The 12,802-nt window shown below is 48.6% G+C and overlaps 1 protein-coding gene across 7 annotated transcripts in view; it reads right to left on the reverse strand.

Annotated features, from left to right (window-relative positions):
• Window positions 1–2,008: 2,008 nt before the first annotated feature.
• GRHL1 (grainyhead like transcription factor 1) overlaps window positions 2,009–12,802 on the reverse strand; it is a 48,214-nt gene continuing 37,420 nt past the window's right edge. For 5 of the 7 annotated variants that reach the window (XM_079110955.1, XM_079110954.1, XM_079110953.1 and 2 more), the window contains 6 exons: window positions 11,723–11,862; window positions 10,631–10,668; window positions 7,545–7,636; window positions 7,129–7,214; window positions 4,681–4,745; window positions 2,009–3,589 (listed from right to left, as the gene is read on the reverse strand). In XM_079110955.1, coding sequence (XP_078967081.1) covers window positions 3,475–3,589; window positions 4,681–4,745; window positions 7,129–7,214; window positions 7,545–7,636; window positions 10,631–10,668; window positions 11,723–11,862 — 536 coding nt within the window. In that variant the 3' untranslated portion in view covers window positions 2,009–3,474. Of the gene's footprint in view, window positions 3,590–4,680; window positions 4,746–7,128; window positions 7,215–7,533; window positions 7,637–10,630; window positions 10,669–11,718; window positions 11,863–12,802 lie in introns of those variants that run through there. The other 2 variants (XR_013759214.1, XM_079110957.1) reach the window with 2 other exon arrangements.

Consider the following 12,802-nt stretch of genomic DNA (forward strand, 5'->3'; position numbering starts at 1 on the left):
AGGAGAGGGAGTGGGGAAGGCAGCCTGCTCACCCCTGAAATCAGCAGCCTATGACCTTGGGTGTATTAGTCTGGGTGCTCCAGAGAAACAGGAGTAATAGGAAAAACACTCCATCCATCCATCCATCCGTCCGTCCATCCATCCATGGATCATCTATCTATCTATCTGGATCAGAGACAGGTGGTGGAGGAGGTTTGAGTCACGATCATGGAGGTGGGGATGTGCCCCAACATCCCACCTGCTCACTGGAGACGCAGTGGAGCTGCTTTAGCTTGAGTCTGAAGACCTGAGAAATGGGTAGAGGGAAAACCTCCTTTTTCTCCCTGGGGTGTTGGTCGGGTTCAAAGGTCTGAGAACCAGGAGCATTCGTGTCTGAGGGCAGGAAAAGGAAGCTGCGGCTCAAGGAGACGGGGAAGGTCCCCTTCTTTTGCCTTCTTGTCCTAACGCGGCCCTGGAAGGACTGGGTGGTCCACACTGTGAGGGCACCTTCCTTACTCCTGCAGATTCAAACGCTGATCTGCCAGAAACACCCCGACACAGCCTGAAACCAAGTTTCACCAGCTACCTGGGCACCTTTAGCCCATGTCCACCCTTTGTCACTTTAACATCCTCAGTACCTAAAATGACACACCTATTCCCATACAGCCGAAAATGCTAATCCCTCTCCACAAGGAAAAGTTTCGGGAGTGACATTTTCTCTTCTCTGCTGGCCTATAGCACAATGTATTAGTAACAATACAGAGGAAACATGACAATCCACTCCTCATTTTCGTGATTGGTCTTGTGGTCAGTGTTTCCCTCCTTCTACCCATTTTGTATTTCCGCTGCCTTCAGCAGGTACCTCCAGGGAGGCCTGGGGGTCTGGGTTACCTGTAGTCCCACCTGGATTGGGTAGCTTCCCAGTGACCTTCATCACAGGGCATAGGGCACAGGGACACCAAGAGACACCCTGAGGACCTCCTACATTCAGACATCCTCCAATCTCCCCTCTCCCAATGTCCCCTGCCAACACCGTAACTCTGTCAACTCAGGGGCATGAGGAGCCCAGAGTGGTCAGGAGCCAGCTCAAACTTCCAGGTCAATGGAATCAATAAAGTGTCTCCTGGAAGAAGCTCCCCTCCCCCTGGAACTAAGACAACCAGGCCAGCAGTGCATGAAGACACAGGATCAGGAAGCGAAACGTTTCAGCAGGTCACTGGGTAACAGCGAGCAGTGCTGCTCCCATCCCGCCACCCTGATTCCTGGACCTGTGAACACTGACTGCAGGAGAAACGGCCTCGTACACTGGATGCTGGCTCCCAGCGTGCAAAGCTTTCTGGAGAACATCTTGGCCCTAGAGGCACTGCCACCTAGCTGCATTGTAACTGAGTCTTCCAAGCCAGCTGCTTCAGGGTGGTAGGCAAAATTGCAAGACCAGAGAATTCGCGAGCCGAGCCTGGCCCTCCGCTCAGCTTCTTTGGCTGTGAAGTGAGTTCCTTGATGAGGCACGTGTCAAGTCTGTGGATGCCACTTTTGGCATTGATGTCTCTCACATTCAGGCCCTGGGTGACCTGCTCAGGACAGTTGTCTAAGAAATTCTCAGGAATTAAAACTAAGATTTTAAAACTAAGCACTTTCTGTTGAACTGAACCCAGGGCCTTGTGCCTATGAGGCAAGCACACTACCAGTTTACCAGTTGACCTATGTCCCCAGCCCAGGTTTTACATACTAACAACACTTAAGATTTTCAGTATGAAAGTTCACCTTCATCTCATCTTCAGTGGTTGAATATCGTTAAGAATTGAAAAATCACTTGGGGCTCCTTTATTTAACAATTACTTGGATCATTTTAAACACCTGTAAGGAAAAATTAACACAAAAGCAACAACCAAAATACATTAAGAAACAAGGAGAAAGTGCAACACAGGAGGCGCGTCTCCCTGTCACACTTGAAGATCTCCAGTTTTGTTTTACTGACAGATGAAAGGACAAAGTCAAACTGAAAAAACAGAAAGGACATATTACGAAATAGACATATAAAATTTAATCCCTTTGGTTTAAAACATATCTGCAATGACAAAATTAAAAACAAACAGGACAAAATCAATTTCATAAAACAAAATATAAAATATTGTTATGTGACCCGTGTCCCATGATATCTTAGAAAACCAGCAATTTAATTCACATACTTCATTAGAATATTTGAACCTAAGAAGGTAACTATCAATCCTACTTATACAAATGACCTATTCTAGTTCCCTGAACCTAAAGATACCCGTGATTTTGTTATAAAATTACATTTTAAGTACTTTTATATATTTAAACGTGTACAAAATGCTCCCCTGCCACAGTGGTATATTCTCATAGGTTCAAGAATGCTTCTAGAAGTGTTAACATATAAGACAGCCACAGCGTAGAGGCTCTGAAACATGGTTAAGAACCACTTCTCGTAACAGGAGGAGGAGGAAATCCATGTGGAGCTACCTGGCGGGCTTCACGGTGATCACAGCACCTGGGCTGCAGCCGTGCACTCTGCCAGGGACACCTGCCGGGCACCCGCTCGTGGGCGGTCATGGCCTCCTTTTACTTCACTTCTGAACAGTGCAGAAACCCACAGAGCAACATTCCCAAGGGCAGACAGGGTCTTTGTCGTTTGAGAAGGTCTTGCTCTGCTAGGGAAGGTGCCTGTGTCTGGGAAAGCACGGCGCTCCCTCTGCTTAGTCCACATTATCAAAAATAACTTAACCTTTTGTCTATGAAACTCTTCAAGGTAGATCTTACTGTGCATCTTCACCATCTGTACACAGACACCATTATTTATATATTATATTTATATCAGACACGTATGTACACATTTACAGACACAGACTTTCAAAAAGATATTGCACTTATATACAATGCAGCTTTATCTTGACTCACTTCACACTGTGACCTATTTAGGTTCTTCACAAGAAAGGCAGCTGATATGTCCAAGGAAGTTGCAGAGAAGATTCCAGTAATGTACCCTAGGTAGTAAACATTTAATGGGGACGAAGTGGAGGGAGAGGGCGCACCCCTTTACTGCTCCGGGCAGCCAGAGTTCGACTGAGGTCAGGCAAGAGCACTAAATCCTCGAGCCACAACTACTGCTTTTCCTGACCCCACTAGTGCACAGACCCTCTGCTGCTGTAGAGTCGACAAGGCAGATACCACAATATTTTGATAAATAAGAAGGTAGCAGGCACCCTAAAGGTTTCCAGAGTCTGTTAAATCCTGGAACAAAATTTTCACTTTTAGTCCTAAGTATTTTGGAAAATCAAACATGATACATGAATTTTTCTGTCAACTGAAAAATGCCAACGCAACATATTAAATGCAGGTCCATTGCCAACTCAAAAGCAATTCCTTCCCCTGACATCCACCTGTGTTTGCAAGGTGGGCGTCTGGGTCCCTGCAGCTGGCCAAACATTTACGGAACACCTCCATTGACCTCCCAGGGGGCTGAGGGCCCAGGCCTTAGATCTCCGTCAGGGTGAGCTTGTAGGATCCCCCAGCTTCCTCAATCTGCAGCTGGAAGGTGTCTTCATTGGAGTAGTGCTTCACAATGTTGTCATCCATGTTCACCAGGATCCTGGGGGGGGAGACAGGAGACGAGTCTGTCAGCCTTCCTGGCTCTGCAGTGAGACCTGGATTGAGTGGCACCTGTGAGCTGCCACATGCAGGACTACTAACTGCCCTAAGCCTCAGCTGCCTCACTGACACCCGAGGATCACAGCCCCTGCGGCAGGACAGGTGAGGGACCAGGGAGAGCCCTCTGGCGATGCAGGCACGAGGGTGTGGACGGGAAGGCCTGGGTACTGCTCCCAGCCTGGCGTGCCCATGCGATACATGGCACCTAGAGTACAAGATAAGCCTGGAGAAGGTGCACGCAGTGGTCCAGCCTCAGAAAGCACCTCAGTAACACTCAGCTCCTCGGTCCGAATCCTGGCTCCCTGACAAACTGTCCTCCCTGGCAAGTCATCCTCAAAGTTTAAACAAACTACTGCCAAGCCCAATGCTCCACCTAGAAGCACCTAGAGAATTCTGATGAGAACCTGGTTAAGAATTAAGCCCCCAAATCTTATTAAAGTTTACACCCAGGCCAAAGAGCACCATACTTAAGTAAAATAGAACAAAAACTGTCAACTTCTGGACCAACAAGCACTGTCATTCAACTTGAAAATGAGACATGGGGCAGGGCGCTTAGCAGAGGGGCAAATAAAGGCTCTGCAGTCAGTCAAGACTGGCTGTTGCGGCTGCACCCCGCCATGCCGCGCGATCCTGGACGGCCTCGTGCGCTCTCTGAGCCTCCGGTGCTCACAGAACCACAGATGGTAACACCTTCCAGAAGATGACGTGAAAACGAGATGCAGAGGCGTATGGAGTGCCCGCCCCATGCCTGGCTCGCTGACGACGGGCGGGCAGAGAGTGGGGGAGCTGCAGCTGGCCCTGGGGTTCCCTCCTCCTGCACCCCGGGATGGGAGCTACTCAGCTGCCAGCAGGGCAGGAGCAAATGCGATTTTTACTTGGAAAAAACAATCCACAAAAATGGACTTTGAAGGTGGATCGATTCTAAGTAATTTAATAAGAAAAACCTCCCGCGCATCAGTGTCCCTACGCTGTTCTGGACTGAACCAGCAGGCGTGTGAGCGCCGGAGGCACGCCCAGGCCGCCACTGCTCACCCTTTCTTGCACTTCTTGAATATTTTCCCAATCTTGTCCTGGGGAACATCATATTTGTCTGATATCTGAAAGAGCAGAGAAAAATAATTACAAAATGTTTTCATGACTTTAAAAAACAAACAACAAACCACACACACATATACCCAGTCACTCAACTTCCTGTTTTTCACTTGATTTTAGCCAAAGGCCAAGAAGCAATTCAACCGTTTTTCCAAGACATGGAGAAGACCCAGACACGACCCAAGGGAGGAGGGCTGGCGTCACCTTCCTTGGAAGGGTGCTGTAGACAGGGTCTTGGTATTTCCCCCGAATTCATATAGATGTCCATAAGCCAACTAAGGGGAAAAGTCTATACCAGGACAGGCTTGGTGCATTACATGGTCATAGATTGTTTTTTAAGTTACTAGGCTTTATTTCCATAGAGCAGTTTTAGATTTGTAGAACAAATGAGCAGAAGGCAGAGTCCCCTCGCACCCTCTCCATCCCAGGCCCCCCCCCCACTGTCCACAGTGCGCACTGCTGCTGCATCTGGTTCATCTCCTGAGTCTTCACTCAAGTCTATGATGCACCTGAGCAGCGATGCCCTGTCTGCTGTCACATTACTCCTGTGCCCATCTGGGGTCTTCCCTTCAGGGTATAAAGGTGATCTGACCTTGTGCAGAGGACACACTGCCGACTCAGCCAAGATCAAACACCTTCCTCGGAAGTGCTGTCCCACCACTTCCGAGTCGGGGTAAAGCTCAGCTCAGGCAGCACCAAGCCCGCCTCAGCCTGCATCCCCGCTCAGGGCTCTTGCCCTACAAACCAGCCCTTTCCTGTCCTGCACCACCAGGTAGCAATGCTCCGCGTACCTATGAAGCCCAGCCCCAGGCGTGTGAGCCTCTGTGGGGAACTCCTTGAGATGGGAGCAGGTTAGCTGGACAGAAAGGCGCCACCTTTGTCACACCCATCTCTCCCTGTGGTTAAGGGTGTGCGCGACCCTTAAGGAATGGTGAATGACGGTCAAGAGACAGGATGAGCAAGAGAAGAAAGGGAGAAAATGCAGGACCCAGGAAATGACGTGGGACTGGCCGCCTCTGTACAGGCAGCAGCGGCCCTGAGGGACCTGCGACCCCCAAGCACGGCCCCAACCCGCCTAACATGCTCACTGCACTTTCTGTGCCTGGAAAGTCACATGTTGATTTCCTTGCTCATTTCACCGTCTCTGTCTTCTTAAGCAGATGGCAGACGTCATTTGGCACTGTGCCACTCATTCCTGTGACTCCGCTGACTACAGCAGCACCCGGCACAAAGCAGGCCCTTATAAAGATTTGTCAAGTGAATTCAGCACAGTGCAGTCATCGGGGGCCTCGGGATATATTTTAGTTCAATTATGCAGCACTTTGAGCTCAAAGATTTCTATGGACTGCAGCTAGTAAGTACCGGGACACGGTGCTGACACTCAAATTTTAGCCAAGGGCAAAGCCAGAAAGGGAACAATGCTGCACCCCTTCTTCCACGCACCTCTCTTACTGGTATCCCCAGGGATGCTAGGGTCAGCGGACCCTGTTGATGGGTCCTGAAGAAGGATTTCCAGTCGTTACTGGCTACACCTTCACATTTTCTCAGATATGCTCTGGGTAAAGTCCTGCACAGCTCAGCAACGGACAGGAACAAAGGCAGACTTCAGAGCCACTGGGGTTTTTTTGTTGTTGTTTTTCTTTTTGGTATTGGGAACTGAACCTTTGGTATTGGGAACTGGGCTGCTCTACCACTGAGCCACATCCCCAGAACTTTATATTTTGAGACAGGGTTGTGCTAAACTGCTGAGGCTGGCCTTGAACTTGTGATCCTCCTGCCTCAGCCTCCCCAGTTTCTGGGATTACAGGCTTATGTCACCATGCCGTCTTCCACTGTTTTTTTTTTAAAGGTTTCTTTTTTTTTTTTTAAATATACCTATATTTTTTCATTTTTATGTGGTGCTGAGAATCAAACCCAGTGCCTCACACATGCTAGGCAAGCGTTTTATCACTGACTCACAACGTCCAGTCCCTCTACTGTTTTTATTGTATGATTTTTTAAGGTTTTGCTGGTTAAAAATATATTTTCTTAGCCTCTAGGTCACTTGCTACATGGCAGTCTCCCTTTAACCAAGTATATAAAACACCAACTATTTCAGAGGACCCACAGAAGCATCCATTCAGTAGAACACACACGACTGAGCGATCCACCTACAACCCAAGGCCAGGCACAGGGGTGAGAACCCCACAGGGACAAGACAGGCCTGTGACCCAAGGAGGACGTCCTAGTGGTACCGTGCGGCCACGTAACAGGCACCAAGTGAGACCTGGGGAAGGGCCCACAGGTCCAGCACGGGGAAGCACCTGGGTGGTGACAACTCACTGGACAGAGTTCCAAGTGAAGTCTGCATTCGTGCTTAAGAGGGATCACGCCCTATGTCCTACTTACGGCCTCCATCAAGCCCTTCAAAGATGGGGTCTTGAGCATCAGTGCATCAAAGACTTCTTCAGACTCCTTTCGAACATAGAGAAGCACTAGCCCGGCCAAGAACAAGGAGGTGGAGAAGAGAATGAAGTATGTGGTTAATTCACAGGAACAAAATATGAGAGCAGATCACGAGCGCCAGTTAAATAGACACATTCACAGCAAGGGCAGCCCTGTGAACAGCATGACATCTGTCCCAAGGACACAGGCTCAGCCTGGCTCTGAACTCTGCTGACTGTCCAGGCTCAGGTCAGCTGTCAGTCTGACGGAAGCACACTCAAGGAACTAAAGCTGGACAAGATGTTTTTGTGCAATTTATGCTGATGACAGATTCAGAACTCACTGATTAAACCCCCACTAAGCAACAGGCGCCAACACACCTCTCTTTGGCTCTTCCATCCGGGGCAGCTTAGCAGGAGGCGGGACAGCAAAGTCATCTTCCGTTCCATACGGTCCCCTTTTTAAGGCAGATCTGTGAGCAATCAAAAATAAATAAATAGAAGATCTACAAGCAATCAACAAACATATGGAAAATGTTCAACATCTCTAGTAATAAGAGAAATGCAAATTAAAACCACCCTAAGATTCCATCTCACCCCAATTAGAATAGTGATTATCAAGAATACAAGCAACAATAGGTGTTGGAGAGGATATGGGGAAAAAGGTACACTCATACATTGCTGGTGGGGCTGCAAATTAGTGCAGCCACTCTGGAAAGCAGTGTGGAGATTCCACAGAAAGCTTGGAATGGACCCACCATTTGACCCAGCTATCCCACTCCTTGGCCTATACCCAAAGGACTTAAAATCAGCATACTACAGAGATATAGCCACATCAATGTTCATAGCTGCTCAATTCACAATAGCCAGATTGTGGAACCAACCTAGATGTCCTTCAATTGATGAATGGATAAAGAAACTGTGGTGTATATACATACAATGGAATATTACTCAACCATAAAGAATGATAAAATTATGGCATTTGCAGGCAAATGGATGAAATTGGAGAATATCATGCGAAGTGAGATAAGCCAATCTCAAAAAACCAAAGGTTGAAGGATATCGCTAATAAGTGGATGAGGACACATAATGGGGGGAGAGAGGGGTTAGTGTTAGGGTTAGAGTTAGGGTTAGTGAGGGGGGCAAGAATGGAGGAAGGAAGGACTGTACAGAGGGAAAAGAGGGGTGGGAGGGGTGGGGGGAAGGGAAAAAATAACAGAATGAATCAAACAACATTACCCTATGTAAATCTATGATTACACAAATGGTATGCCTTTACTCCATGTACAAACAGAGAAATAGCATGTATCCCATTTGTTTACAATAAATAAATACACAGTTAGTGACTTCAACCTCAATCACCTGTATAAACAAAAAGTTTTGATGTGTGTCACTGGATTTCACTGGCTCAGCTTCCTTGTTTTGTGGTCCAAGGCAAGAGAAGCACAGAGCCAGGATCCTGGTCCCTGGATGGCACGCCTGGGACCACTCACACCACCTGCTAGACCTCCTGCTGCTCTTCCATAGGACAGCTGCCTTCTCAAGGACAGAGGGCCACTTTCCAAGAAAAATTTTATGGAGGAGATAGGATCTGAGGTAAGTGTGCATAGGGGTAACAGAAGAGAGGGCATCTGGACAGAGTGCAAGCGCCAGCAGGAAAATGCAAAGCCAGCCTGGCCAGGGAGACCGCTGAGGGAGGGGGCGACCCCACTCTTCCGCTCGAAGGAATGAAATTCTGCACCACAGGGAAGCGGGGCTCTCCCTAAGTTGGATGAGACGGAGGCTGTGGCCCACGTGTGTGGTCACACTGCAGGAAACTAGGTAGGACAGCGGTGAGGACTGGAGATCACCAGGGTGCATCTTCTCAAGGTTGAAAACAGCGCTGTGGCGTCCATGGAAAGAAAAGGGAAGAGCGGACAGGAGCGTGGGGAAGGAGGTGCACAGGTCTCCCCGACTGCTGTCAGGCCCGGGTCTGGCGGGAGGGCCTGGGGGTGAGCACAAGAACATTCGGAGAGCTGAAGGTGAGGAGAGAATGTGCTTGGGTCTGAGCAGGACGACCGCTCAGGAATGGGGACGGGCCTGGAAAGCACTGTCCTCAGCTCCTCGCCCACAGCAGGCATCCCGCGAAGGGCCTGCCCGGCAACGTCTGCAAAAACCAGGAGCAGAGAAGACAGGGTAGAAGTGGCCTATGGAGAAGGCGGTTGTAACGTGGAGGCCTGGGAGCATCCTCAAGATGACAGGTAGTCTCGGGAGGGCCCCGAGACGAAGGAAAGGAGGGGCTGAGGAACGGAGGCCGGGTTAGCACCTCGGCTCTCCATCACGTGTGCTTCTCTGTGTTGATAAAAAGGGAAATTTAAACACCAAAACAGAACTTTCCCTTCTGAAAATTCAGCCCTGAGCCGTCAGGAAGGACAAGCCATGCTGGGGCGCAAACGGACAGGAGTTGCACTAGCCTCTCGGGCCGGTGAGAAACCTTACGGGGGCCTCCCGCACAGGGTCAGACCCAAGGGACAGCAGGCGGCCCGCCGGGGAGGGGCAGTGCGGGGATGGGCAGCAAGGCCTCCAAGGCACACCCCGGCCCCCATCCCAACTCTAAATGCCTTCTCTACTACTGGCAACCAGAGATCCGTGCAGAAGGGGCTGGTTGCGCTGGGAGGGCAACACAAGCACCTGAGTACAAAGCAGTATCCAGGAGCCAGTGGCCAGGGGGGCGTGAAAGGCCCCTGGCCGACTCTGGGCAACCAGATGTGCAAGCGCAAGGCAGTAACGGATTACAACTCAAAATGGGAAACTTTAAGAGTCCATACCGACACAAGTTAGTGAATAAATCTGAAAATCTGGCAGGGAATGAGATATTTACAGAGGTACAACGTACTGTATCCCAAAGTACTCACGACAAAAGGATAAGGAAATGTCACAGCGAGAAGCCTGGTAGGTGCCACACTTTGCTGTGGGATCACAGTGAGCACTGGTAGTGAGATGAACTGAACTGAGTGCCGCTGGCAGGATGCCCAAGGACTGTCACCACTAGGAGGGTCCTCAAGGTGCCCAACCTCAATCTGACACGAGGCCCAAAGAACACACTCCACAAAACAACTGGTTTACAGTCCTCAGAAGTATCCCACCAGGAGAGTCAAGGAAAGGCCAAGGTTGCTCCAGACCAAAGATGACTGGAGACTCCTCACCACACAGACAGCGTGTGGTCCTGGACGGGGTCCTTTCCTGCTGTGAAGGACAGTTCTGGGTCTGAGGAGAAGATGGCGCGAGTGAGGGGTGAATATCCTTGTTTCAAGGACTTACACACCACAGGACTTAGGAAAGACAGGCCTTTGGATCAGCACCTTACTCCCAAATGGTTCAAGAAAAAAGTGAGTTCTTTCATTGCAGGTCCTTGCAATTTTTCTGTAAGTTTGAGATTGGTTCAAAATAAGCGAGTTCATTAAAGCAAAACAAAATATAAATCTTACCCTTCACCCTCCAATTCCTCTGAGGCAATGGGAAGAACCTAAGACCAAAAACAGATTGCTTATCAAACAGATGTTTAGAATGTTTCAGACCATAAATGAATTATTCCTAAAACAAGAATAATTTTGAATTTGATCAATCTAACATCAAATCCTTTAAAAAAAAAATTAAGTTCTTTAAGCTTTATTTTTCAATGCCCAGATTCTTGGACACCCTGAACTTCTCTAACTCAGGGGCTGGTCCACTGTGGCCCGTGGGCCATATCTGGGTCTAAAGGGTCTAAAGCTTGTATATATATAAAGCAGCTTCTGAAACAAAGCCACTTACTCAATTCTGTCTGGCATATGGCTGCTTCTCCATCAGGACAGCAGAGCTGAACAGCACAGCAGAAACAGGGACCAAAAGCCAAAAATGTTAGCCACCATTTCACTCTCTACAGAAGTTTACTGACCTCTGCTCACACCAAAGCTTCTCATTAGAGACTAAATACGTTGGAATGGATTCTCAAGAACTCTGAAAAATCCTTGTCCTTACAGGTCTACCTGTGACATGCACGGATGGGTGTCTTAGTGATATTTATCTGAGCTCAGCATAAAAAGCAAGTACCATTCTACTGAAGTTTCTGTCTCCAGCAAGCTTTTGTCACAAAGTAGGGTGTGGCCATTTTTAAAATTCAGCATTAGGTGCCAGGACGTGGCTATTGTACACATGCCAATGACCATGAGAACCACCTCTGGGTGATCTCCGTGCTAGTAAGGCTACCTGGCACACGTGTCTCCCAGGTAAACTCACAAGAACAGACTCCAGCTCTGATTGAGCTGCTACTCTAGAATACTCCTGAGGACAAGGGTGAGTGAATGAATGAATGAATGAAGCAAACGGAAGGAAGTTGACCCGTCCGGTGCTGCGTTTCAAGTCAACAGAGCCTCACACGTCACTTTACTGCATGGGTATCACGTCACCACAGCTGGAAGGTCCCCAGAGCTGACTACCTGGTCAAGCTTGCTGAGATCTGGCTCCTATTTACCATGAACAATACCAGAGCAATTCTTTCTGCCATGCTCTGCAGCCTCCCTGGGACAGTGGTTACCTACATGAGTGCCCCGCTGCAGGTTGGCAAAATGCACGTCAGGAATAAAGAGGACGGGCTGCGTATCCAGGTCAAGAAAGGGCTTGAACACCGTGATGTCCATCCGCTTGTGGGAGGGAAGCAGTGGCACTTTGACATCAGAAACTGAAAGAAACAAAATGAGGAACCTCATGTCAGCAGACTGCATCTGCCGGCTGGAAGTAGGCCACAGAGCAGCTCCTTCCAAGTTCAAGCAATGACATCAAAGCCCCGTAGGAGCTGCATTCAGCGGAAAGTCATTGCTTATGCAAAGGAATCTGTTGTCTACTTATAATACAATCAACTGAACATCTTATCAAGACCAACAGAAAAAGATCTTTAAACACAGGCACATGTATGCCGAAGATCTGGAACAGAGTTAAACATATTTAGTTTTCATCTAAAAGGCTAAAACTTACAATGAACACAATTTAGATGTCATTCTACTTTAGCCATCCTTAGTAAACAATTTACATTCTCATAGCAACACACCCTTCGACTTTGGAGCAAATTTGACTAGTTTTTAATTTCATAATTATGGGCTCCATCCTCCCCATCCTCTAGTCCCGAGTCACTCAGTTACAAGGTTTCCTAGTTCATTAGCTGCTCTCCCAAGTGGCACTTGGAGGCTGAACTTTGGTGCCAGTAGGAGAATCCTGACCCCCACGCTGTAGGGCTGACAGAACAAGCTGGAAGCCCATATCACAGATAAAAGCCCATAAGCACAGAGCAGCACTTTTCTCTTTTTAGCCTTTTACATGCAGGAGTTTACGAATATGAATATCGATCTCATTTAAAACATGAGAGTGAGAGGGCGGAATAAATGCTCTCCTGGTGAAAGGTCCAAATGGAGCACTGCAGGTGCTGAAATTCTTGGATCACACACAGGAAAGCGGTCCTCACGGGGAATCCAGAGACCCTGAATTCTCTAGGGAGGCACCGCTGCTTCTCGCAATCGGACCCAAGCCCAACCTCCACAGCTGCTCCCGTGCACCGTGTTATTTTTCAGAACTGCAACTGAACCTGAACCCACACTGAAGCCAGAAGAGCCTGGCTCTGGAAAACC

This window comes from Sciurus vulgaris (genome assembly GCF_902686455.1).
Source record: "Sciurus vulgaris genome assembly, chromosome: 14".
Lineage (NCBI taxonomy): Eukaryota > Metazoa > Chordata > Mammalia > Rodentia > Sciuridae > Sciurus > Sciurus vulgaris.